The 25487-nt window shown below is 47.0% G+C and overlaps 1 protein-coding gene and 1 pseudogene across 2 annotated transcripts in view; both read right to left on the bottom strand.

The window, feature by feature from the left end:
- Window positions 1-2248: 2248 nt before the first annotated feature.
- Window positions 2249-2967, bottom strand: LOC147994962 (high mobility group protein B2 pseudogene; annotated as a pseudogene).
- An 8208-nt stretch (window positions 2968-11175) lies between these two features.
- Txnrd3 (thioredoxin reductase 3) overlaps window positions 11176-25487 on the bottom strand; it is a 39897-nt gene continuing 25585 nt past the window's right edge. For both annotated transcript variants that reach the window (NM_001106609.3, NM_001184712.2), the window contains exons 7-16: window positions 23935-24077; window positions 22783-22898; window positions 21397-21622; window positions 20241-20333; window positions 16755-16831; window positions 16175-16331; window positions 14327-14434; window positions 13538-13633; window positions 12419-12553; window positions 11176-11908 (exon numbers count right to left, since the gene is read on the bottom strand). In NM_001106609.3, coding sequence (NP_001100079.2) covers window positions 11840-11908; window positions 12419-12553; window positions 13538-13633; window positions 14327-14434; window positions 16175-16331; window positions 16755-16831; window positions 20241-20333; window positions 21397-21622; window positions 22783-22898; window positions 23935-24077 — 1220 coding nt within the window. In that variant the 3' untranslated portion in view covers window positions 11176-11839. The remainder of the gene's footprint in view (window positions 11909-12418; window positions 12554-13537; window positions 13634-14326; window positions 14435-16174; window positions 16332-16754; window positions 16832-20240; window positions 20334-21396; window positions 21623-22782; window positions 22899-23934; window positions 24078-25487) is intronic.

The following is a 25487-nucleotide window of genomic DNA, read 5'->3' as shown; positions in this document are numbered from 1 at the left end:
GCCTTCATAGTTTCTGGCGAGAAGCCTGGTGTGATTCTGATAGGTCTCCCTTCATATGTTACTTGACTTTTTCCCTTACTGCTTTTAATATTCTTTCTTTATTTTGTGCGTTTGGTGTTTTGACAATTATGTGACAGGAGGTGTTTCTTTTCTGGTCCAATCTATTTGGAGTTCTGTAGGCTTCTTGTATGTCTATGGGTATCTCTTTTTTTAGGTTAGGGAAGTTTTCTTCTATGATTTTGTTGAAGATATTTACTGGTCCTTTGAACTGGGAGTCTTCACTCTCTTCTATACCTATTATCCTTAGGTTTGATCTTCTCATTGAGTCCTGGATTTCCTGTATGTTTTGGACCAGTAGCTTTTTCCGCTTTACATTATCTTTGACAGTTGAGTCAATGATTTCTATGGAATCTTCTGCTCCTGAGATTCTCTCTTCCATCTCTTGTATTCTGTTGGTGAAGCTTGTATCTACAGCTCCTTGTCTCTTCTTTTGGTTTTCTATATCCAGGGTTGTTTCCATGTGTTCTTTCTTGATTGCTTCTATTTCCATTTTTAATTCCTTCAACTGTTTGATTGTGTTTTCCTGGAATTCTTTCAGGGATTTTTGAGATTCCTCTCTGTAGGCTTCTACTTGTTTATTAATGTTTTCCTGTGTTTCTCTAAGGGAGTTCTTCATGTCTTTCTTGAAGTCCTCCAGCATCATGATCAAATATGATTTTGAAACTAGATCTTGCTTTTCTGGTGTGTTTGGATATTCCATGTTTGTTTTGCTGGGAGAATTGGGCTCCGATGATGGCATGTAGTCTTGGTTTCTGTTGCTTGGGTTCCTGCGCTTGCCTCTCGCCATCAGATTATCTCTAGTGTTACTTTGTTCTGCTATTTCTGACAGTGGCTAGACTGTCCTATAAGCCTGTGTGTCAGGAGTGCTGTAGACCTGTTTTCCTCTCTTTCAGTCAGTTATGGGGACAGAGTGTTCTGCTTTCGGGCGTGTAGTTTTTCCTCTCTACAGGTCTTCAGCTGTTCCTGTGGGCCTGTGTCTTGAGTTCACCAGGCAGCTTTCTTGCAGCAGAAAATTTGGTCTTACCTGTGGTCCTGAGGCTCAAGTTCGCTCGTGGGGTGCTGCCCAGGGGCTCTCTGCAGCCGCAGCAACCAGGAAGACCTGTGCCGCCCCTTCCGGGCCTTCAGTGCACCACGGTTCCAGATGGTCTTTGGCTTTTTCCTCTGGTGTCCGAGATGTGTGTGCAGGGAGCAGTCTCTTCTGGTTTCCCAGGCTTGTCTGCCTCTCTGAAGGTTTAGCTCTCCCTCCCACGGGATTTGGGTGCAGAGAACTGTTTATCCAGTCTGTTTCTTTCAGGTTCCTGCGGTGTCTCAGGCAGGTGTCCTGCCGCTCCTGGGCCCTCCCCCATGGGATCCCAGAGGCCTTATACAGTTTCCTCTTGGGCCAGGGATGTGGGCAGGGGTGGGCAGTGTTGGTGGTCTCTTCCGCTCTGCAGCCTCAGGAGTGCCCACCTGACCAGGCGGTTGGGTCTCTCTCTCACCGGGTCTGGGCTTCGGGCAGTATTTAATTCCTCCTCAGATCTCTGATGGGATTGAAGACTAGTTATAGTCTCATAACCAAACGAGTGGTATAGCATTAAGAAAGATGATCTAGATTTGTAAGAATGGATTTCAGATGAAAATACGAGTTAAAATCAACACAATTTAGGCACAGAATTGTAAACCTTTTAAGTTAGGATAGATGGTAGAGTACTTTATCTACACTGGCAAATATGATGGGCTGGATGCTAAGTGTATGTCATATGTTATAACTTACATAATTGTTGTGGTTGTGCTCAATTTATATCTGAGAGAAAAGAGCCTTTTTTAATATACATTATTTTATTACAAATTTAAAAAACAAAAACAAAAATGCAACATCCTAAAAAAATTCCTTTTACTGGTAATACAAATTCCTATGAAGTTTTTTTTTGCTACCATAAGAAATTAAAGAAACTATTAGTATTTAGTAACATTTAGTAACATAACTATTTAGTAACATTCATCATCAAAAGCTTTAAATCTAACTGTACGTTGTAGCTCCTGAAAAAACTACAAACTCTTTTTAAAAAGTATTTTCTCTACAAAGAATCTCATTGGCTATACAAAAATCTGCAGTTTTTACACTGAATATAATGAGCTGCACTTGAATTTCACATTCTTAGCAAAATAATTGCCTGAGCACATATACTCCACACTTTAGGACAGCCACTTACTCTTCATCCTCATCTTCCTCCTCTTCATCTTCTGCTTCTTCTTCCTCCTCCCCCTCCTCCCCCTCCTCTCCCTCCTCCTCTTCCTCACCTTCTGGTTCACTCTCCTTTGAGCCTGTTGGCCTACCAGGACCCTTCTATCCTACTTCACTTTTGCCCCAGCACGGTACGCAGCGATATCCTTTTCTTGCTTCTCCTTTAGTTTAGCTGCTTTCTGCTCATACGGTTGTTTATCTTTGGTAGATTGCTCAGACCACATCTCCCCCAGTTTCTTTGCAGAATCTCCAATAGACAGGCCGGGGTGTTCACTTTTGATCTTTGGGCATTGTTCAGAGCAAAACAGGAAGAAGGCAGACGGTGGTCTCTTGGGAGCATTTGGATCTTTTTTCTTTCCTTTCTTATCACCTTTGGGAGGAACATAGTTCATCATCTCCCTGTCATAACGAGCCTTGTCGTTCTTGGCCAAATCTTCAAACTTCGACTTTTCCTTGGCAGACAAGGTCTTCCATCTCTTGGTACAAGTCTTCGAGAACTCGGCGAGGTTGACCGACGAGTCGGGATGCTCTTTCTTGTGCTCCTCCCGCAGGTCTGAACGAAGAAGAAGGTATACGAGGACATCTTGCCCCGCGACTTGTTGGGGTCCCCCTTGCGCATGATGACGGTGCAGCACCTACCTGGCACGAGCTCTTCCCTCAGACCTCCACAGAGAGACTTCCTTCCCCAAGCTCCAGCGAGAACTGGTTTATCGCTAAAGCAATCCCCAGCCTCTTGTTTTGCTGAAAAGAGCCTTTTTTATTGGACAAAAAGGGGGGATACGTTGTGGGTTGCCCTGGTGCTATTTATATTCTGATGTTAATTCTCCTTCCTCAAGAGATGCTGCTCCCTGATGAAGGCAGTCTATCATGTACTCCAGTGATCTCATGTGAGCCTTTTCCCCATTTTAACTGGCCAGACAAAGGCTAGAGGCTATGATTGGGCAATGGAAGGAAAAGGTGAGATGGGAGGTCTTGAAGAGTGGGGGCAGGTAGAAGGAGGAGGAGGAGGAGGAGAAGGAAGGAGAGAGGACGGAGGAAGATGAGGAAGTAAAAATTGAGCAGAACCATGATGCCAGGAGAAACTGCAAGCAGCAGAGTCTTGTAGCTGGAGAATACGTTAGTATAGTGTTAATCTACCCAGTCTAGGTATATAGCTTATAATAGCTGGATTGTATGTTTTCTATACAGGCTTCTGGAAAGTCTAAATACATGAGTGTGTGTGTGTGTGTGTGTGTGTGTGTGTGTGTGTGTGTGCCTGCGTGCATGTGTGTGTGCACGTGCATGTGTGTGCTTGCGTGTGTGTGTGTGTGCCTGCGTGCATGTGTGTGTGCACGTGCATGTGTGTGCTTGCGTGTGTGTGTGTGTGCCTGCGTGCATGTGTGTGTGCACGTGCATGTGTGTGCTTGCGTGTGTGTGTGTGTACACACACCACACCACACCACACCAGTACCAGCACTGCTGTCAAGATATTGTAAAGTAAGGAAAGACCGAGACATTGCTGTAAGATAGAAGAGACTGGTGACAGTACAGTGCAGTGCTGCCCTGCATTGGACCTAAAGAGAAAAGAAGAGATAGGTGGACCCAGGGGAAGTGACCCAGGATCAAGGAAAAACAAAGAGAAAAGTTAAAATTCTATGATAAAAGTGAAATAAAAACAAAATACCAAAATCTAGGAATATGGAAAAATCAGTGCTAATGAAATTCATAAGTGTGTGTGCCTGCATGCATGTGTGTGCACGTGCGTGTGTGTGCTTGTGTGTGTGTGTGAGTGCCTGCGTGCCTGTGTGTGTACACGTACATGTGTGTGCTTGCGTGTGTGTGTGTGCGCGCGTGCGCTTGTGTGGGCAGGGTGGGGGCATGCAACTTAGCACTGCAACTGAGAGAATGGGAAAAGAAGGAAAAAAAAACAAAACCAGAATTAATAGACAGGAAGGATGGGCAGGACTCAGAGTTGAAATGTGCACAATGGAGACCAAATGTGCTACAAAGTACAAATTAAAGGTTCCTTTCTTTCAAAAGATAAAAAATTGGAGCTGAGAGACAACTCAGTCTTTAAGAGCTGGCTTGCAGACATAAAGTTTTATGCACTGTGTAAATGTTATCCTTGTGTTATTCAAATGCTGATTTCTCTGCCCCTGGTCTTGTCGCAATCCAGACGTGGCATTGTAATGTTTATTCCAACTATCTGTTTCAAGTTTGTGTGAACACGCTCACCATTTCTTCTCTGCCTTGTCAATTAAAGCTGATCAGCCAATGGCTGGGCAGAAGAAAGAATAAAGCGGGATTCCTGTTAGCCAGAAGAGGGAGGGAAGGGGGAGAGAGGAAGAGAGGGAGAGAGTGGAGGAGAAAATGGGATTCTCCAGGAGGAAGAGGTCCAGGGAACATCCTGAGACCCTGCGGGAGGTCCTGTGGGATCTGCTGTGCTTATGGCCTTCGGGGTTCCTGGAAGAAGTTACCACCACCTCCAGTTTAGTCCTCCCCAACCTGGTGGTGCAGAAGGACTCCACCAAATCCGGAGTCAGACCCGCCCAAGCTGAGTGCGCAGAGAGCGGGTCCTCACTGTTCCCAGGCGGGTGTCTGTCTGTGCGATGGGTGCCCGGGACTCACTATAGCAGGAACTGCTGCGAAAAGGAATGTTCAGTGCTCAAAACCACTGCAGCCCCTGTAACCACAGCCGCCAAGCACAGGAGCGAACCTCAACCAAGGCTAGCTAATGTGGAGTCCCTCTGAGATGTTGAAAGAGAGACAGCGACCGGATAGGGTATGAGTCCCCCTCACCCTGCATAGGGGCACACTCGCAGGTTAGGGTGAGCAAATGAACCGGGGGTGGGAGGGTGTGAAGGGGGCCGCCCTCTTTCCCTATGGTACTGGGCTTTGAGCTGTTAAAAAAAATCACTGCTATTGTCAAGTTCTTACTGTAAGTACATGGCGAGTGTGCTCTGCAGCTACTAACTTCCAGGCCTAGAGTTCTGAGGGGAAAATTGAATTTGATCCACCCTAAGATCCAAAACCACATAAGATCAGCTATTCTTGGGACTAACTGCAGATGTGATGTTGGCAGATTCGTTGCTAGCCCAGAGTCGCTGTCCCATTTGCAACTTTTATTTGGGTTCAAGAAAGGCATCTCCCTTGACAAAGTGTCGGTTACATTTTCAGCCAAACCAAACCTACTACCGGGTCAGGAGCACGTTTGGCTCGGTGCTTTGTCGCCACCTGCTGGAGCCAGCTGGGAAGGCCACCTCAATCCTGGCGCAGCAATAACCGTTGCTATTAACTGGCGCGGAGTCAGCAGAAGCTGACCACGTCCCCAAACTCCCGCCTATTCAACGAACCAAGCCCTAGGGCCTCAAATTCGGACTCTGCCGTTGATTATTTCTGTTGTCTTGGAAAAGTGATTCGCCTCTCTTTCCTGCTTATCTGTAAACCGGAATTACATGGTTGTAACCTTCTTAGGCCACTGTGAAGGCTAAGATGCTGGCGCTTCCACTGTGAATTAAAGGCTGCCTGTGCATCTGAAAAGTGAGGTTGTGGGATCCACAGCTGCCTGGTGGTGCCATCATTGATCTAGAAATTCGTGTTCAATGTTCTTTTGTCAGGTCCCCTAGATGGGTTATAGTTTCCCATTTGTATCTGGTCGTGTGTGTGATTTTAGGAAAACACGGATTACAGGGGAAGTTTTTTTCTGAAAAGAACCCAGAGCAGCTGGGACCCCTGACCTGGGTAAAAGAATTGATGACAGAGAGAGACACTTCACTACAGACAATGTCAGGAAAGTCACAGGAGGTGAGGCAGGGTGACTACAGACCTCCCTGATGAGGACATGAGCAGAGACTGGAGGTTGTAAAATGCCATCAAGATTGAAGATGTCTCTTCCCCAGGTCCCTTGCAGGACCTTGAGTTTCTTCTTTGCTTTACAGAATGTTCACTGCTCTCTGGTGCCACAATGTGGTATAAAGGGGAATCAGGAGGGGGAGTGGTCAGGCTCAGGTATCCAGGCTCCCTGGAAGGGCTAGACCTCATTTTGGGATGCTGAACCCTTTAAAATGGTGACCATCAGAGGATGGGGTAGCCTAGAAGTCTCAGGGCCTGAACTTCCCCGGGTTCATCTGTGCTGAGGTGAGGTTAGGTTAGGTAGGTCTGGTTAGGCAGGCTTGCTCCTGCTTCTCTCCTGGAACAGAGGCAGGGAGCTTCTGACCAGTGACACCCAATGACGCTGCACCCTTCATGAGCACACAGAACATTCAGAACATAACTCCATTCATTCTGACCAGTTTTTAACTCTATAATCTTCTGACATGGCTATGAATTGGGGTTCTGCCTAGATATCTGGGATAATTATCACTTCCGTCCCACCAAGCCCAAGGCTTCATTAGGTGGGTGTGCCTTGGGATGCCTTGGGACTTTAAAGGTCTAATCTGGAGCTTGTGGATGTGTTAAAAGAGGGAACTCACACATATTGTTAAGTATCAAATCTAGCCAGACTGTGTGGCTAGAAACTGGGAGGGACTGATTCACTAAGACAACTGTCCCTCTCTAAAAACATCTAGGTTGGCCTGATAGCCTTCAAAGTACATTGAAATGGTGTGTTAGCCAATGATTACCTTATATGACAGTCCTGAATGCATGGTCTTCACACCACTCAGGATGACCTTGGGAGCAGGAGATGGTGGCAGATTCAGCCCAAAGCCTTACCAACTGAGTAAGGCCCAGATAAAACTGACTCCTTAGCCACCAGGGGCCCTGGTTATTTTCAGATGGCAACTGCAACAGTAGGAGGCCCTGCTTCACTGCTGACAGAACACAGACCATAGCCCCTCCCCTGCCCTTCATCCTTCAATATAGATTCTCTCCTGCCTTTCATTGTTTATCACAAACAGTTCCAATACCAGGAAACCCTGGTGCTCACTGGAGGTTGAAGATGGGGCTCTGGCAATGATCATCTCCCTGGGCACTGAACAGGAGCAAGAGAGCAGAGGACGTGGCTGCAGGGCTACCTGGAACAGAGTTCAATCTCCAGAATCCATATAATGGGAGGATATAACCAACTCCCACCGTGAATAAATAAATAAATAAATAAATAAATAAATAAATAAATAAATAAATGCAATTAGAATACATAATAAATAAAAACATTCAAAACTTAGAGATTAGTGTGGCCTAATTTTTCTTTTATCATTAAAAAAATACAAATTCCATGCTCCTTTACTAGGTGAGATAGCTTGGGTCCTGAAATGGTCACCAGGGTGGCCTCTGATTATTCCTTAGAAAGGGACCTGGACCTCAGAGGCTAGCATGCTACACACCCAGGCTTTGCCATCACACACAGTAAGGAGTTGTTTGTGTACAGCAGGGCAGTGTTTCAGAGAATGTGCTTTAAGTGGAAGAAGTTGGGAGAGGGCACCAATTCCATCCAAGAGACAGGAATACAGAGTGTTTGAGAGAGCAAGGATAACGCACAAAGATAAACCTAACTGAAATGCATCCTAGAAGAGACCCAACAGCTGCTGTCCTGCAGGCAAAGGGGTGGAAGCCTAGAAAGCCACCAAGGGCAGGGGGGGAAACCACAGCCACAGTACCTAGAGCCCTGGGGTAGGGTGGAGTATTAAGCCACCTTTCCGTCAAAGACAAACTGGGGGGGGGGGCGTTAGAGCATATTTGGCTCTGAGTTCAGAGATCTCTCAGCCCCTCCTCACTTGGCTTTACTGTCTCTGAATCCATGTGAGGTGAGACAGAACACCATGGCAGGGAGCATGTGGCAGAACAGTGGCTTATCCAATGGCAGACAGTGGAGATGGGGAAAGGAAAAGGAGGTAGAAGAAGGGAGAGAAAAAAGATGGAGAGGAGGCAGAGACAAAATGTGCACTTCACCCCCCTACTTCCTCCAACCAGGCTCCATCTTCCAGGCTCCAGGTCTCTCAATAATGCCACCAAATTCTTAATCCACCCGGGGGTTAATCATCGACCCACCAGGAGCCCGCCCTATGACTGGACCACCCAGCTGGAGAGAAGGCCCTTACTTTCAGGGGTATGGCCGCTGCCATCCATCCTGCCACGGGGAGGCTATGGATAAGGTAGTGCTGAGTGACATCCCTCCAAGGCGCTCTGCCTTTACACAATGCCCTGCTGTGAGCCGCTGATGGCTCAGGCCATGGAGCTGGCTGGAAAGAGCCCATCGGGTCATAGGATATCAGAGGCAGTTCAGAAAAGAAACAACAATCCAGTGACCACCACAAAGCATGGAGAGCTGTCATCAGAAAGCAGAGCTCAGCTGACAACCCAGAGGCCAACTGAGGTACCCCCAGATCCTAAGCCCTACTGCACCCTCAAAATAGGAGAGCAGGAGTGGTGGCTCTAATGAGGGCTTCAGTGGGCACAGTCCTGGCTGAGCACCTCCAGTGTCCTGAGCCATCCACAATGAAACAGAGAACATGAACACCATCTCCTGAGCAGAGACTCCCTCCTTAGGCCACACCCACACAGACTTAGGAAGTATGCAAAGACAGGAGAATAAAATTCAGTAAGAACCAGACAGGGATGGCCGAGCTCTGAGACACAGAGTCGTTAAATTATAAGCCTATCAGATGGCCTGAATGGTAGATGCTATATGAGAATATATAAGGAATTTGAACAGAAAGATAAAATATAAGAATCATGGCGATTCTACCAGCAAAACCCAAACCCACAGATACAATGCAACACCAGAGAAATCTGTGCAAGGGCTTTATGAGGAGATGGGATAAAGAAGAGGTTGGGGGACAGGGTTCCCTGGGGCCAAGTCAAGGTGGGAACAAAAGGAATCTGAGGTACAGAAAATTAAGTCCAGTGCATCCACACGGGAAGTCTACAAGCAGAAAACATATAAGGTCTTTGATGAAGAAATGGCCGAGAATTTTCCCAAACTGGGGTAAGACATCAACTCACAGATCCTAGAAGCCCAGTAAAGCCCAGAAAGGCTACTAAGAATAAAGAAAAATCCACCATAACTCCCTGTGTGAAGTTCTGCTTGCCCAGGTTTCAGTTACCCACTAACCACAGTCTAAAAATATTAAATGGAAGACCAGAGATGTACAATTCATCTGAGCAGACTCCCATCCCACCCCTTCCCCGCTCCCAGCCCCGGGATGTGGGTCTTTCCTTTGTGCAGAGTCTCCACGGTAGGTATCTCCTTCCCACCAATCAGATGGCTGCGGAGGTATCACCATGCTTGTTCTCAGCTGCACCTGGCTTACTGCTGTCCCAGAAGCAGTGACCCTGAGGAGTCACACTTGCCTCAGAGCAGCTTCCTCCAGAGAGTTCACTACCAATTAAGAAAGAACTACAGGGGCTGGGGATTTAGCTCAGTGGTAGAGCGCTTACCTAGGAAGCGCAAGGCCCTGGGTTCGGTCCCCAGCTCCGAAAAAAAGAACCAAGAAAAAAAATAAATAAATAAATAAATAAAAAAAAGAAAGAACTACAGAGCAGACATGGTAAGACAGAAGCCTGCTTGGGATGGGAAAGGCCCTGTGTGTGTGCACAGCACAAGGTCTGGTCCCGCCTGTGGATTCGGGTAGCCACTGGAAACCCTGGAACAAGGCCCTTCCTTCCTTCCTGAGCCAAGGGGAGCACCAGCTGCTGAGCTCTAAACTGTCGTAAGAACAGCTAAAGAGTGTCACTGAGAGGCATGCACGGGAGGAAATCGACACTGTGGCATGATGAGGTCACAATAGTAATGGACCACTTGACCCAGAACTTAACCCTTACAGGGTTGATGGGAAACACAAGTCAAACTGGATTCCCCTATTCAGCAAATGTGCTTCAGAAATGAAGATGAACACAGACCTCTGCAGAGTGAGGAAAGCCAAGGACTAGGTACCCACCCCGGGAAAGCGAGATGGAGTGCAGACATATATGAAACAAAACACTCACATACACATAGCAAATAAAGAAGACGACCGGCTATGCACTAGTCAGTGTTTGCCTCAGGGGTGGGGGCACACCCAATATCTTACTCTCCACACAACTGGCTGCATGGCTTCCCTGACACTTGGCAGTGACTGGACAGAAGTGAATATCACCTAGCAAGCAGCTGCAAAAGCAACACTTCATGTTCCAGGGTTAAATCTCCTTGTGAGAACAATAAGCCTAATGCCGCCCACATTTGTAAGCATTCTGAACTCACTGCTCCCAAAGGGCAGCAGCCGTATGTACCACCTGTGAACTAGGGGGAAGTGATCACAGGTAAGGGATCCTGGTGGCCTTGGGTCCAAGTGACCTGGTACCCATAGGATTCCAAGGTAGTGCTTCCAGTAAGTGAGAGACCAGCAAAGCAGTCCCAGAAGCGAATTCTCACATGGGCCATTCTAGATGCAAAGACATCTGAATGAAGTCTGTCCCTGACACTGGGATAAAGGAGTCAAGAGTCAGGACAGCCTAAGCCCTCCACACAGGCCCTACCCTCTTCTCTTCCTCTTCCTCTTCTTCCTCCTCCTCCTCCTCCTCTCCATCCAGTCTGTGCCCAGACATACTAGCTTTGAGCTCCACACATCTTACCTGGCAGTCAGTTAGTCGATGGTCCAGCCAGTGCTTGGAGCATTGGTTAGACAGCAGCTTTGAAGTATGATTTCCCCATACCACATGTGCTGTCATCAGTCAGCTCAGACTACCTGAGCAATGGGTGTGTAAAGAGGAAGGGCTACCTGCTGTGGTGGTGCTGCCTGCACTCCAAGCCTTTAGGAGGCTGAGGGGGGAGGATTTTGAGCTTCAGGACAGCCTTGTTGTGACACCACGTAAGATTCTGCCTCAGAAACAAAACAGTATCGACATTTTTAAAATTTTGATGAAATATTTTTCAATGGATCATGACTTAACAAATTGTTTAACAAATTATGTTTAACAAATTAGATCACACAAACTGTAGTTACGTATTTTTTAATAGTTAATATCTGAAGATAGACATGGGAAAACGGCAGCAATGCAGGACTTTTCTCTTCTATGTGATGCTCTGTTAGACTATAAGCTAGGAGGAGAATGGCTTCAAGGTTCTCCCCTAGAAGCTGTGCAAGGAGTGCGGTATGAGTCAGGTTTCTGACAGCAGGTTAAATAGTCCTTTAAATGGCTATACAGTGCATATGGCCTATTAGCAGGAGGCCTGTGCAGCCAACTGCTCTAACCTGCCTCCTCAGACACCATGGACCTGTAAGGGCCGCACTCTAGGCACACAGGCCTCTTTACAGACAAGTTCACAACTGAAAAAAGATAATCTCTTCATGGAAACAAAGTGAGGGGCCAAAGCACTGGCAACTGGGAAAGGGGGGTGGGCTCACTGTGCCATCCAAGGGCTTGTGGGGGGAGTCGAGGCTGACGTGCAGGAGTCGGCCTTGGCTCACCTCTGCAGGTTCCGAGCCAAGGCGTCAAGGATGCAGCCTGGCTGCTGCACGCCATCAGCTGAGACTACAGATGCTGCTGCTGCTGGTCCTCTGCCACCTTCTCATCTCTACGCCAGAAGGAAGCCCAGAACCCAAGCAGATGTCATGGGTACAGAGTGAGAATGTGACAGGGAACCCAACAGCAGCAGGGCTAGCCTCAGCAGCCTTTCTGAGTAATGTCCAGCCCTGAGGACTTTGTGATTTCCATGGTTGTAAATACCTGTTTGCAAAGAAGACAAGAGATGGCAATGTTACTGCTGCTTTACCAGAACATGCACCAGCTGCACTGAGAGAACACACTAAATTAGGTCGCTAATATAAAATAAATTAGAATCAAAAGTCTCTGGCCCTGAATTTCATAACTATTTTGAAGCTGGGCTATTTGAAGCCATTGTACCTCACTTTGGGCTGGGAAGACTCCCACTGGATAAAGAGCTGGCAACATGAGGACCCAAGTTCAAGCCCTGAAAGCCATGTTGAATGTGCCAGCACATGCTCGGAAAATCTCCATGTCATGGAGACAGAGATGGGTGCATCCTGGACTTGCTGGCCAGCAAGCCTAGTCTATTGACAAGCTTCAGGTCAGTGTGACACCCTGAACCCAAAAGAGGTGGGCAGTGGCTGTTCCTGGGCCTACACACACACACACACACACACACACACACACACTCTCTCTCTCTCTCTCTCTCTCTCTCTCTCTCTCTCTCTCTCTCTCTCTCCTGATCCTTACCTCACCACAGGTGGGGTGGATTCCAATGGTGTCATCCAGTAGCTGCTTCGTAAGCCCACATTTCATTGCAGCTGCAAACCCCTGTGTGACTTCACCAGCATTTGGCCCCAGGAGGTGAAATCCTATCACACGGTCCTTTAATACAGAGACAGAACACAGAATTCCATAAGCTAATGGGAGCTTTCTTCCTGCAGTTCACAGCTAAAATATGTAGGATCTCCCACAGGAAAGGAATTGAGCAGAGAACAGCCTCTCACAGGATCTGTCAAAGAAGTCAGTAGATGTGTGGTAAGAACCAACTCACACTCAAATTTACTAGCACACTCAATTTGCCCACCTGTGACTTCTGAATTACACTGAGACAGGGCCTCATGAACATGACACATTAGGCCCTACACTAGCATAATCCCAAGGCCTATAGTCTTCCTAGGAGGACTTGTGGTCCCAGTGAGCAGGAGCCTGCTCCTGACACTCCACAGAGCTCAGGAATGGCAAGTGGCGGCCACCAGCAGGGCAGCATGCAGTGGGTGTCCAGGGTGTCCAGCCACAGGCTGTCCACTGCCAAGCTCTTTCACTGGATTCTGGCCTCCATTCTGATCCTCTGTGAGGACAGAGGAAGGGACAGAGGGGACAGAGCCAGGCACAGGAGACATCCCTGTCTGCCCAAGCTCCATCAGCACCTGCCTATTGCCCTGGAGCTTCCCCGCGGGCCTCTCCTCAGCACCCCACACACGCCACACCACTGATGAACACACACAAGCATGCACTATACACAGTGCTGGGTGGTAGGCGAAGAGTTAGCAGCCCCAGTTCTAGATCATCCGTGTTCAACTATGGGCTCTGGGCAGCAGCTGACAGGTACAGCTAAGCTGAGAGCCTGCTCCTGGGCCAGCCTCTGCAACAGCTGAGAGCTTGCTCCTGCCCTCACTGCCCTCTTTAAAGATGCCATAAAAACCCAACTTGCAAGAATCCAAACTGTATTTTAAAATCTCAGTGGGTCGGGCTGGAGGTGCAGCCCAGGGTAGAGGGTATGCTTTGTCCAAATAAGGCTCTCTGGGCCCAACCCCTAGAGAAAATGGAGTAGAAGAGGAAACAATACAACACCCAGAGTTTACATACATTGTCAAATTTGTTGCAGATTATCTTTGCATAACAGGTGTTGTTGTCTCTGCCAGCAACTGTCCACTCAAGAGGCCAAAAGAAGGTGTGATACACCTAGAGCAGAGGGGAAGTTTGAGATTAACACCATACAAAACCTACTCCTCACTGTGCTCTTTAGTCCCCCTAAGCTGACGGGCAGCAGCAGCTTGTAGCATCGGAAGCCCCAGGTCCCAGCTGGAGCACACTGATGGCTGCATTAGAGCCAGGCTCCCGAAACGCCAACATGTCGCTTTTGCTTTGTGCAGCCATTAGTCAGAAATAGAAACAGCCTCCTGTTCGCTAAACTCCATTTTCAAGCATTCAGAGCATTGCTGGCCCAAGGTACCACACTAGCTGCTGTGTGGGCTAAGAAGGTGACTACTGAGACTCCTGCCTAGTGTCACAGTCACCCCAAACCTAGCAGATCAGCACACAGAGCTGCCCTGCCTCCTGAGATGAAGCACAACACCTATACTACTGACCCCAGCTCCCACCCCCCTCAGGTAGCCATGTTCCTGAGGAGGCTCCTCTGAGTTCATGGGGCCAGAGCCTTTCATACCTGCATCTCCAAAGTCCTAACTCACATACCTGACTTCCTCTCACCAGAGCTCTATTCTTTTTATCACTTTGCTGGTGAGACAGGGTTTTTTCACTTAAAACTCTCCCAAGTAGGAGGATTATTTCTCTAACATCAGCACAACAGGGACTTGCAAAGTTACAACACAGAAAGTGGCTTCAAGGACAGATGGCTGATTATAAAGGACTTACTTCCAGATTCTCCTTCGTATACATTTCAATGGCTTTCTCTTCAGACAGTCCACAACAGCCGTATTCCAGAGGTGTGAACACCGTTGTTGGGACGTTAATGTAATCACACTAGAAGAGAAACACACCAGATTTCTGTGACCTGCTTCCCCGCAAGTTTCTACAACATGGATTTGCTAAAGGCAGCTGGGGCTGTGTCAGATCAAAAGGGACTTAGTGGTTACAAGAGCTAACTGATGGAAGCCTGGAGAAGCCTAAGTGCACTGGTGAGCATGTGAAAGAGCAAGTGTGCACAAAATGTACATATTGTTTCATTTTACGTGTGGTGTTTCCCTGAATGTATGCTTGTATACCACCTTTTGTCTAGTGACTACAGAGGACAGAAAGAGGTGTTGGACCCCCTGGAACTGGAGTTACAGACAGTTGTGAGCCACTATGTGGGTATCAGGACAAACCTGGTTCTTCTCCAAGAGCTACACACACACAGGAATATGCATGCATGCACGTGAAGGCCTGGGGTTCATTCACATCAGGAATCATCCTCCATCACTCTATAACTGAGACAGGATCTCTTAGTCAAACCCAGATGGGCCTGATACAGCTAGTCTTATTGGCCATCTTGCCCTGGGAATCCCAACTCTGCTCTCCAAGGCTGGAATTTCAGGTGGTCCCACACCAAAGGTTTTGAGGGCTTCCAACTCTGGTGCTTACATGTGGTGGTAAGTGTTTAGCCACTGCCCTATCCTCCCACTTTGCTGAACTTCTGCTGAGTTCTCAGACAGGCCCTGAACTGGTCAGAAGGTAAACATCTTTGTCCTTAAGCAACACAAGCACCAGCACAGTGTTGAGAATTAGACTGATGTCTACCACTTCAAAAAACACAGGAAAAAAGTGTATTTACTGTAGTTATTAGGAGGGGAAGAGCAGGCTGAGCAGCACAACTCAAGAGACCTGAGCAGAGGCTCCTGTAGGAGCCACCAGCTGTCTTCCTGAATGAAGCTGGGGAACACAGGCCTCAAGCCTCTCCACACGGGAGGCCTCACCATGGATTTCTGGGCACCAGCCTCCTTCCATTTGTCTACCCATTACAACCACTGCCCTTGCAGACACCCCAAGTGCCATGTGTACTGTGGGGATGCACATCACACAAGCAGAGCCACCACCCTGCATCTGCCAGCCCTGCCACAGGTCCCCAGGACTACTGACAGGGCAGCATGTTATCTACCACTGAGCTACATCCCTGGCCCTGAGATAGTATCTTGATCAAAATTAGGATATCAAAACTAGTACAAATAACACTCATTGGCTACAATGCAAGGGCAGTAGTTGTAATGGGTAGTCAAATGGAAAGAAGTTGGTTTTCCGTGAGACCCAGACTTCAGACACACACATTCATACATACATACACACACACACACACACACACACACACACACACACACACACACACACACACCATACAAAGAGATCACACACCAAGACATACACAAAGAAAGAAAGAAAGAAAGAAAGAAAGAAAGAAAGGAAGGAAGGAAGGAAGGAAGGAAGGAAGAAAGAAAGGAGGATGCCTATGCCTATACACTTTCACTCAAACAGAAAATATATTTATTATACACAAAGAGATGTACACACAGACGCACACAGAGAAATATATACATATTTATGCACACAAACAGGCACACACAAAGACAGAGAGACACATACATATACTCACACATACACACATATAATAAACACACAAAGCACAAACACACAGATACATAGCTAGGCACACAGATATATACACAGATACATAGAGAAACACACAAACACACATATAGACTAACAGGTCAACAACAGGAATAAACTTACCTTTTCTAAAGAGATCCCAAAGAGTCTTCGAGCTAGCAGCTTGCCTGCCTGTATGGCAACAGGTGTGAGCTCTGGTTTGCCCTCCAGTACGTCCCCAATAGCATAAACATGAGGCACATTGGTCTGTTCCACATCATTTACTGGTATTTTGCCATTCCTGGTAAAGTAAGAAGGAGAGCACAGTCACTAAGGAGCTGTACTGCTAAGTGGCACCACAGCCTGGGCACTGTGGTGTCCAGTGACCTAGAAGACAGCTTAGACCATGCTTCCTGCAGGTCTGAAGCTTCCACATCCCCAGTGATCACCCAGGGCTTCAGACTGATCGAAGACACTAAAATCCACTCTAAATCATAGACAGTGGGAGGACATATTTCTATGAATATGTTTTTAGATTGCTATTGAACACATAAGCTCTTTAAGGCCTGTGCTAAGAATCCCTAATTGGCTGATTAAGGTAATAATACTTGGCTGGCATCATACTTATGGTGAGAAATATGAAGCATTAGAATGCTGTGTGTTAGCAATTAGCAGAGTTTTTATGGGGTTATGTGCAGTAACAGTGCCATGACCCTACACTTACTTCTCATTGATTTTGACCCCGATCTTCTCCAGCCCTATTTTCCTTGTACAGGAGTCACGACCAATTGCTAACAAAACCTGCATTTAGAAAGGAGACCAGAAGCATAAATTATCCCCATGAGAAGGACAAGGGAGACACCACTATAGATGCTGAGGTATTAAAGACAAACAGTGGAATACTGTGAGTGGCCTGGATCGGTAACTTAGATGGACTCTTTCTGAGACATGGCTTAGTCACCATCTTAGTTTCTTCTCTATGGCTGTGATAAAACAGCCCAACCAAAGCAACTTAGGGGAGAAAGGGTTCTGGCCACGGTTCATGGTGGGGGAAGTCAAGGCTTCAAGCTTGCTCAATCTTGCAGCGACTGGTCAGATCCCATCCACAATCAGGAAGCAGACCGTGATGGACTCAGAGGCTGCTCAGTCTCTTACATGGGCCACCGTCCCAGTCAGGGAACGGCACAGCTCACAGTGGACAAATCTTTTCATCTCAGTTAACCTAAGATAATCTTCCAAGTATGCCCACAGGTCCCCCTCCCAGGAGATTCTGTCCAGCAGTAACCATCACACTAATTTCATCCACTAAACCTGCATAAGCCCATGAGTTATGTCACCTCCAAACATACGTGTTTCTGTACTGGCCCAGAATATCTCATCCTGTGGCAGTATCTGGAGGGATTTGGTGATTAAAGTAAAATGAGGTCACATGGGTATGCCCTTCCTTTGGTTTGGATGTCTTCCATAGGCTCTTGTGTTAAAAAGTTGGTCACAGCCTGTAGTGCCCTTGGGAGCTGAGGACCCTTTGAGAGGTGGGGGTCTATGGAGAGGAAGTGAGGTCACTAGGAGTGGGCCCTCCAAGGGGATTGTGGGAGCTCAGTCCTTTCACTCACTGCTCCTGCTGTGTGCTCCAGCCCTGCTGTACTGCCTTGCCACAAGCCCACACCACACACACAGTCATGCAGTATCTACCCCGTTCTCCTGCCCCAGTTACAGAGACACACAACACCAGTGGCCCTAGCATGCCACCTAGATACACCATGCCAGGCACTGAAGAGCAAATAGCACGCTATGATAGGGCGATATCCAGGACACATTTAATCTGTGGTGACAGAACCAAGCAGGGGTGGCTGGGGACTGGCAAGGGCATGGAGCTTTCTAGACTCACAGACGTGTCCCACTGCTTTAAGGGAGTGTGCCCTGTGCCAGCACATGCATTTGCTAAAAATGGCCAACTGTACAATAGGTCTGACCATCCAACTGTAAGTTCTATATAAGCAACTGTATTCCAATGTGTTGGAAATCTTAGCTGAAATGGACTAGTTCCTAAAAGAAGATATAATAAATCAAAAGAAACTATTTCAAAAAAATCCTGCATTCACACATCTCCCTGGAGAATTTAATCCTAGAAGTTTCCATCAGTAAATTCCACCAAACATAAAATCCAATCCTAATATTCTATAAATGTCACCAGAAGACAAATAAGAGAATAAACCACTATCAGTGTCTTTCATGAACCAGAATGACCTCAACAGTCAGGTGAGCCTAAAAGGTTTAAGGTGTAAAATTTAAAAGACAATTATAAATCAAAGCCAGGCATGGCAACACCCACAGTTATTCTGGCACTTAAGAGACCGAGGCAGGAGGATCACTATGAGTTTGAGACTGACCTGAACTACATGGTGAGTTTAAAGCCAGCCATGTCTACTTATTGAGTTACTGACTCAAAAAAGCTGACAAATGCCTACATACACACATACACACACACACACACACACACACACACACACACACACACACACATACACACAAATCATACAAATATGCATACACACCACACATGAGCTCTTACACATACATATATACACCAACATGATGCATTATTATAGAAATTTAAATTCTAAACAATTGAATTGAAATCGCTGAACTGGGTTGATACCAAGAATTCAAAACTAATTTAAAAATCACTTAACACCTTGACAGGTTTGAAAGACACTGACCCAACGTTTCTCAAACACTGGAGAAATCTCTGTGCTTAATTTTTAATTGAAGAAATAAACTGAGAAAAAAAAGACCCACCTGGCAAACAAAACCTAGAATGTTCTTGATTGGCCACGGCACACTGAGGGAGCATCGCTCTTTCATAAGAAGCCACCCAAGCTTGCCTCTTCTTATAGAGAACAAGAGAGTCACCCATTGTCTGTCACCACTACTTATAAACCTGGCTGGTGTGCTGTCCTGGGTGGCTTTCTAGAGCTGTGATAAAACACCGACCAACCAACTTGAGGAGGCAAGGGTTTATTTCAATTTACACTTCCGGGTCATAGACCATCTCTCAGGGAAGTCAGGGAAGGACCTCAAGCAGGAGCAGAGGCAGGAGCCATGGAGGAAGCTGCTCCCTGGCTCATGTTCAGCCTGCTTTCCTACACAGCCCAGGACTGCCGGCCTGGGGTGCCACTGCCCAATCAGGAAAACACCCCAGGACCTGCTCATACACCAGCCCGAGAGAAGTGATCTCTGGGTTGAGATTCCTTCTTCCTGGGTGTCTCCAGTCTGAGTCCAAAAAAAAAAAAAAAAAACTTAACCAGAATTACAGCAGAGAGGAGACTAAACTACTAACTGCTGAAGAATATGAATGTATGCACAGGAAATTCACACAATATAAGGAAAGGGCTTCAGGTACGATCTACACAAATAATTTTAAAATCCCACAAAATTTGGCCTTTTTGTACAGCAGCAGCATAGTAAAACACACACACACACACACACACACACACACACACACACACACACACACCATTTGTAACCACATCACACACAGCTCCCAGGAACAAACCCATGATAGGTTCTCATCTCCTGGAGGCCTGGGTGACTGCTGATACAGCCTGGACTGATTCATCATCTTCCTGGACCACTGAACACAGCAGGCAGAGGTTGGTCTTGTGCTTGCTTATGCACTTTCTCACTTGCCTGCTCCCCCATACATTCATGTTTACTGTCTAGATAACTCCATAATGCCCATGAATAGAGAGCGCACAGAAAGTACAGTTCCTATTAAAGCTGTATCTAAGAGACCCACTGCACCTCAGCCTCTCTGGCTAATCGTGCTGGTTCAAGAATCAGGAATTGTTTGCCTTTGAAAAGAAAAACTTGATCTATTGATTTTTTTTGTTTATAAAATATACTTGATAAGAAAATTATGATAAAAATTCCAAGTAAATATATGCAAGAAATATCTGATTCTCAGAACAAGAGATCAATGTGGTTTGAATGTGAGCTTCCAGGGCTTTCTGTGCACAGTCACATATGTACACACTTCACACAAGACTCTTTACACATCACTGAACACGAGTGTGGTTGCAGCCTCCCCTCCCCATCCCACCCCACACTTGTTTCCTCTTACGAAGAGCTAGGAGCATTAAGCCTAGGGCCATTTGTCAAGGCTTTGTCTTGTCTACTCCCTTCAGGGACACTCACCACACACACTCACCGTGTTGTATGTCCCTTCTACTGTCTCTGGTCCTTCAGTGGACTTAGCCACGACTTTCAATCTTCCGGGTAAGCCTTTCTCCAACTGTTGAACCTAGTAAGGACATATGAGGTACTGACTCTAACGTGCAGACAACAAACTGATCAAAGGACACGCATGTAGAGGCGTGCTTGCAGTGTGATGATCTCATGTGTATCTGGGATCACTTGAGCTGTCTAGACTAAGCAGACAAAGAAAACATCCATATTCTCCATGTTGCAGATAGAATTAAATGGAGGATTCACTGAACAAGAGGCAGCAAAAAATAAAAAAGGAACAAAGGAAGTCTTCCAGGTATTGGTTCATTAAGTAAGTGCTCCTCTTACTGCATGAGTCAGAAAGATTAGCAGGGTCTAGGTTGGGAATGTGGTGCTTAAAGGTTACCTTGTTAGAGTTGAAGTACTCATGAGGACTCAAGCAGTGGTGTCTAAAATGCGTGTAGGGGTTCAGGAGAGACACCTCAACAGAGCTGCTAACCTGAGTACCATTAATACTCAAAGAAAACTTAAAGCTACAGATCATTCATAAACAGTGAGGGCCAGTGAAGAAATTCAGACAGAAACAAATAAAGGCCAGCATCTGCGGGCTGAGCAGACTGGATGGGAAGGCACACGCAGGGTTGCACCAGCCAGAACAGAAAGCACTCGATAGGCAGAGAAGACATGTCACTACAAGCAGCAGAGGGACCCATAATGTATGGACACAGATGTGACCACTGGGCTTCCTGAATAGCAGCTTCGAAGGAGAGAAAAACTGGAAGGAAGCATCCGACTGTGAAACAGGCAAAAACAGAGGTAGGTGTAGAGAATGTTTTAAAGGAAAAGGAACAGTGGTGAGCCAGTCAAAAGGCAGGGACAGCTGGTTCGTCTAAGGACGAAAGCTCATGAGAAATCAGAAGGACAGCCAGGAGACTGAAGGCAGGGCAGCCTTGAAAAGGTCAGGGGGGAAGAAGGGAGACTGGGGTGTGGGGGAGGGGTTGTAAACCTGGGGGTAGATATGTTACTTTCCTCACTATGTGTGTGGGGACCAATGTATTTGATGAAATGAATTAGGTTAGGAAGAGGAATTTTATAAAGAGTAAGAAAGACAGCAAATGGTCCAAGCTGCCCAGACTTACCAAAATGGGGGTGAATTTCCTTTGGAACTTGACGCCTTGTTGTTCCAGGTAGGATCCCACTTTCTCTGCCATTTCTTGATCAAAGCCACGAAGAAGGACAGAGCGTACCATGACTGTCACATCTAGCCCCAAGCCAGCCAAAAAGCCTGCACACTCCAGACCAACATACGAGGCGCCAACGATTAATGTGTTCCCTGGGCAGTATGGCAGAGAGAACAGGTCGTCGCTGTAAGAGACAAGAGGACAGAGTGCAGAAGGTAGTCATGAAATGGGTTTCTGTGTGTGCTGATCTGTTGTTGATGGCATTTTGGTGCCTCAGTGGAAACATCAAAAGAATACAACAGCCACTGGAAGCTTCCAGTCAGATCTGCCTGAAAGGCTGTAGAGAACACATGGACCAGTGAGTCCAAAGTCAAATAAGATCTACAAGCAAATTCCTGAACAAGAAGACAGAGGGCCTGGGAAGAAGGCTCAGTGGTAAAGTCACTGGCTGTTCTTACAGAGGACCTGGGCTCAGCTCCCAGCACCCATATAGTGGTTCACAGCCAACTGTTAACTCCAGTTCCAGGGCTTCTGATGCCCTCTTCTGACTTCTGCGGGCACTGTACACATGTGGTATACAGAAATACACGTAAAAATAAATAATTTTAAAAAAATAGAATAGAAAATATTTTGTTTTGCAGGGGCATCTAGTATGTGTCTAGTATATGGGGTGTGTGTAGTATATGGTGTATGGTATGTGTGAATGTAGACAGTGTATGAAAATGGATAGTACATGGTATGTAGTGTATGTGGTTGTGCTAACGTGACTGGTATATGAGATACTGTGGTATGGGTATGTATGGCTGTGTACAGTGTGTGAGACACTGTAGCGTGAGGTATGTGCAGGTGTGTACAGTGTGTGAGTAGTATGTGGCATGTGTGGTAGGTTTGGTATGTTTAACTAAACAACAGTGTGATACAAAAGTATTTCCTTGACACACACCTGCCCCATAGTCTGAGTTCCTGTAGCATCACAGTCCCTAACTTGACACCTGGGGACACTGGAGTGGACTTGCAGTGTAGAAAGAGCCACAAGAGCCATCTGCTCTTGACTGCGGGCTCACTGCTACCCTGGGCCATGCACTTCACAGCTCGGTTTCCATCTTGCTTCGGCCCCTTCCGGCAGCTACCTAGAAACAGCATGGCTTCTGGGCAGGTTCTACCAGTGACCTCACTAGCGGCCTCATCTTACATCTCGTCCCTTCAGTGTGTTAACTGCAGTTTCTTGTGTTGTGTGTACTTCTGTCATGAGTGCAAATCCTCCATGATATGTGACAGGGAACATATAACATGGAAACATTAAAATGCACAGTGCAGCAAAGTTGAAATGGTCCCGTCTCTTACCTGGTAATACAGTACTCTTTATCTCCCTGGATTCCCAAGTACCGCGGCCTTTCCCCTGTTGCTATGACAAACTTCGAAGCGGTGTAAAAAGTTTCCTGCCCTTTCTTATTGGTTGCCTTGAAAGAAGGAAAATTCATTTTTGCAAACGGTCTCATCACTACACTCACAGCAGCATCAACGGCTGTGATGGGGATGCAGAGCCAGCAGCACCATGTGACTGGTGCAATGCAGACAGCTCAACACTGTATAGCACAGTGGTCGAGGAAATACATTTCCAGGTAAGAAATTCCAACACCAACAGTGGCATTTAAGCACGTGGAGGCACAGCCAGCTGGAAGGCTACAGCTTGAGTCAGGGGCTCCTTCATGGTCCTGAAGCAGACAATTGAGGGTGGGATGGGAGAGAAGAAGCTCTGAACTTGAGCCCCGGGAGAAGATGAGTCCCCAGAAGAAGCTGGGTAGGGCAGGGCAACTCAGCCAAATGTCAGGCCTCAGACAGACTGAGAAACAAGCGACAGAGTGTGGACGGTTCAAAGGAACAACTTCAAGTTGACCAGTCCTCACTGGTCTCAGAGGGTATAAAACAATCTAAGACCCTGCCAAGATTACCTCATCCTGTTTGCAAAGAAAAGTAGAAAACAATCCAGACGCGTATCTGAAGGCACAGGGATGCACTGAGGACAGCGGCTGCTGTGTCTCCTAACTCCAGTTTAATCCTCCTGTGGTCATCCAAGCGAGCTCACTTGCTCACAGAGACTCGAGTGGATATAAGCATCACATACATAGCCATGTTAAGCAGCCCCTATGAATACTGCAGACTGGAAGTTGTCTTCATGTTCTAAAAGCTTCCCACTGCTGAAATACTTATTTTTAGTCTTTTGCACTTCAAGCTGTTTAAATATTTTGAGTAACAATGAAATGAAAGGCAAACAATACCTTTAAATTAAAAGTTCTTTAAAATGCACATGCTACGATTTAACGTCGACATGTAACCAACAAGCAGCGGTGTGAAAGCACACACGTGGGGCCACACATTGTGAGTAGGACATGCCCGCGTGGTCCTTAATTTACAACAGGGAATTTTAATTTCAGTGCAAGGCCAAATTCAATGACAGTAAAGGAAGACAGTGAACCCAGCAAATCCACATTGTACCTTTATTTTATGCAGTTCCACAAACTCCCCGAAGGAGTTGACATAGGTCACGCCTTTCTCCCGAAGAGTTACCCTGTAGCCCCAGTTCAAGGAGCCAATGTGGTTCTGGATCGCTTCCCTCATGGTCTCCCAGTTGTGCTTCACTGGAAAATAACCAGGATAAAAGTATACAGTGAGGCTTTGTTGCTGGTGTGTCCTTCATTTTGAAACAGGGCATTCTCTGCAGCCCAGGCTGGCCTTGAACTTGTGACCCTCCTGCCTCCATGGGCTATGTGTGCACCATCCCATCCAGGCAGATTGATCACGTATGAGCCATGCTACTGTTTCAAAGACAAGATCATGGTGTGACTTAGTCTTCCCTGCACCTGCTCTGCTTTCTTCTTCTCCTTTCAGCTTCGCATGACAAAGTTTGGGAGAGAGAAGAGACAGAGTTCTGAGAAGAAAAATGGGAAAGCCACAGAGAGGTGCACATCCCACATGGTGATGCCCACCATGCAAGGGGAAGGCCACACTGTCACAGGGAGCACCTCCCAAAAGCCCTTCTTACACCCTGGGGCATGTGCTTCTCCCAGCCCCTTGGATAGGAAGATGTCCTCAGGCTGGGACAGACACGGAAATCCTTCTCCCTGGGCATGGACGGGTGCAGAACGCTGTACAACACTGTTAAAATCACAGGGTAAATTCATCATAAGCTCGGGTTTTCTGTCTATCTTCCTAGAGATGAACAAAAAGGTTGGAAGATGGGTGACCTGACTCTCTCCTTGGCAGCTGTTAAGATGTTCCCTTGTGCCCTGGCTGTCTTAAGCAAGAGGACAAACAGCCAGCAGGACTACCCTTTAGCCATCACCAGCCATTCTGAACACTCTACAGATACCTTAAAGAAACTGCACAACCCCCATAGCCGCTGGAGCTCCTGGAGGTGTAGCCCCATCCAGAGCTGATTCAAACAGTCTGCACTAGATTCTCTGCTGTCATGAGCCTTGGTGACCACTTGGTGACTCTGTAGCCACTTCCTGAGGCCTGAGTAGGAGTTCTTCCTCTGCAGACCCAGCAGAAAGACTGCTGTGCCTTGTGCTAAAAGGGACAATAATGTGACTATGGTTGATGCAAACAGAAACCTTCCTTTGCATAGAAGGTTTGTTTTGGTGGTAGTAATGCCCCTTCTCTGAACATAAGACTCTTCCTCTCACTCACCAGATTGGGGCGGGCATATGGGCAACCTCTCCTGTGCTACCTCCCTTAGGGTTGCAATATTAGGCCAAGGAAAACACTTATCTCAAGGTGTCTTCCTTATTTTTAGTACAGCAGGCTGAGCTCAAACCAGCAGCAGGGACAGCAGACTATGGAACAGCCACTGCCATACCAGCTGCAACAGAGGTGGGGCTGGGGAGGGCAGCCAGCGGGTCAAGCTGCAGAAGAGGGGAGCTATGGGCCAATCGAGGCCTTGGCAGCAAAGGAGGCAGGGCTGCTCTGCATAGAGCAGACAACTAGAGGCCATGCCCTGAAGCCAAGGTTAGGGCTATGGAAACCACCAGAGCTCATGACAAGGGGCA

Source organism: Rattus norvegicus, chromosome 4 (genome assembly GCF_021556685.1).
Source record: "Rattus norvegicus strain SHRSP/BbbUtx chromosome 4, alternate assembly SHRSP_T2T, whole genome shotgun sequence".
NCBI classification, from domain to species: Eukaryota; Metazoa; Chordata; class Mammalia; order Rodentia; family Muridae; genus Rattus; species Rattus norvegicus.
The sequence above is the reverse complement of the archived record's forward strand: the minus strand, read 5'-3'. Positions and strand labels throughout refer to the sequence as shown.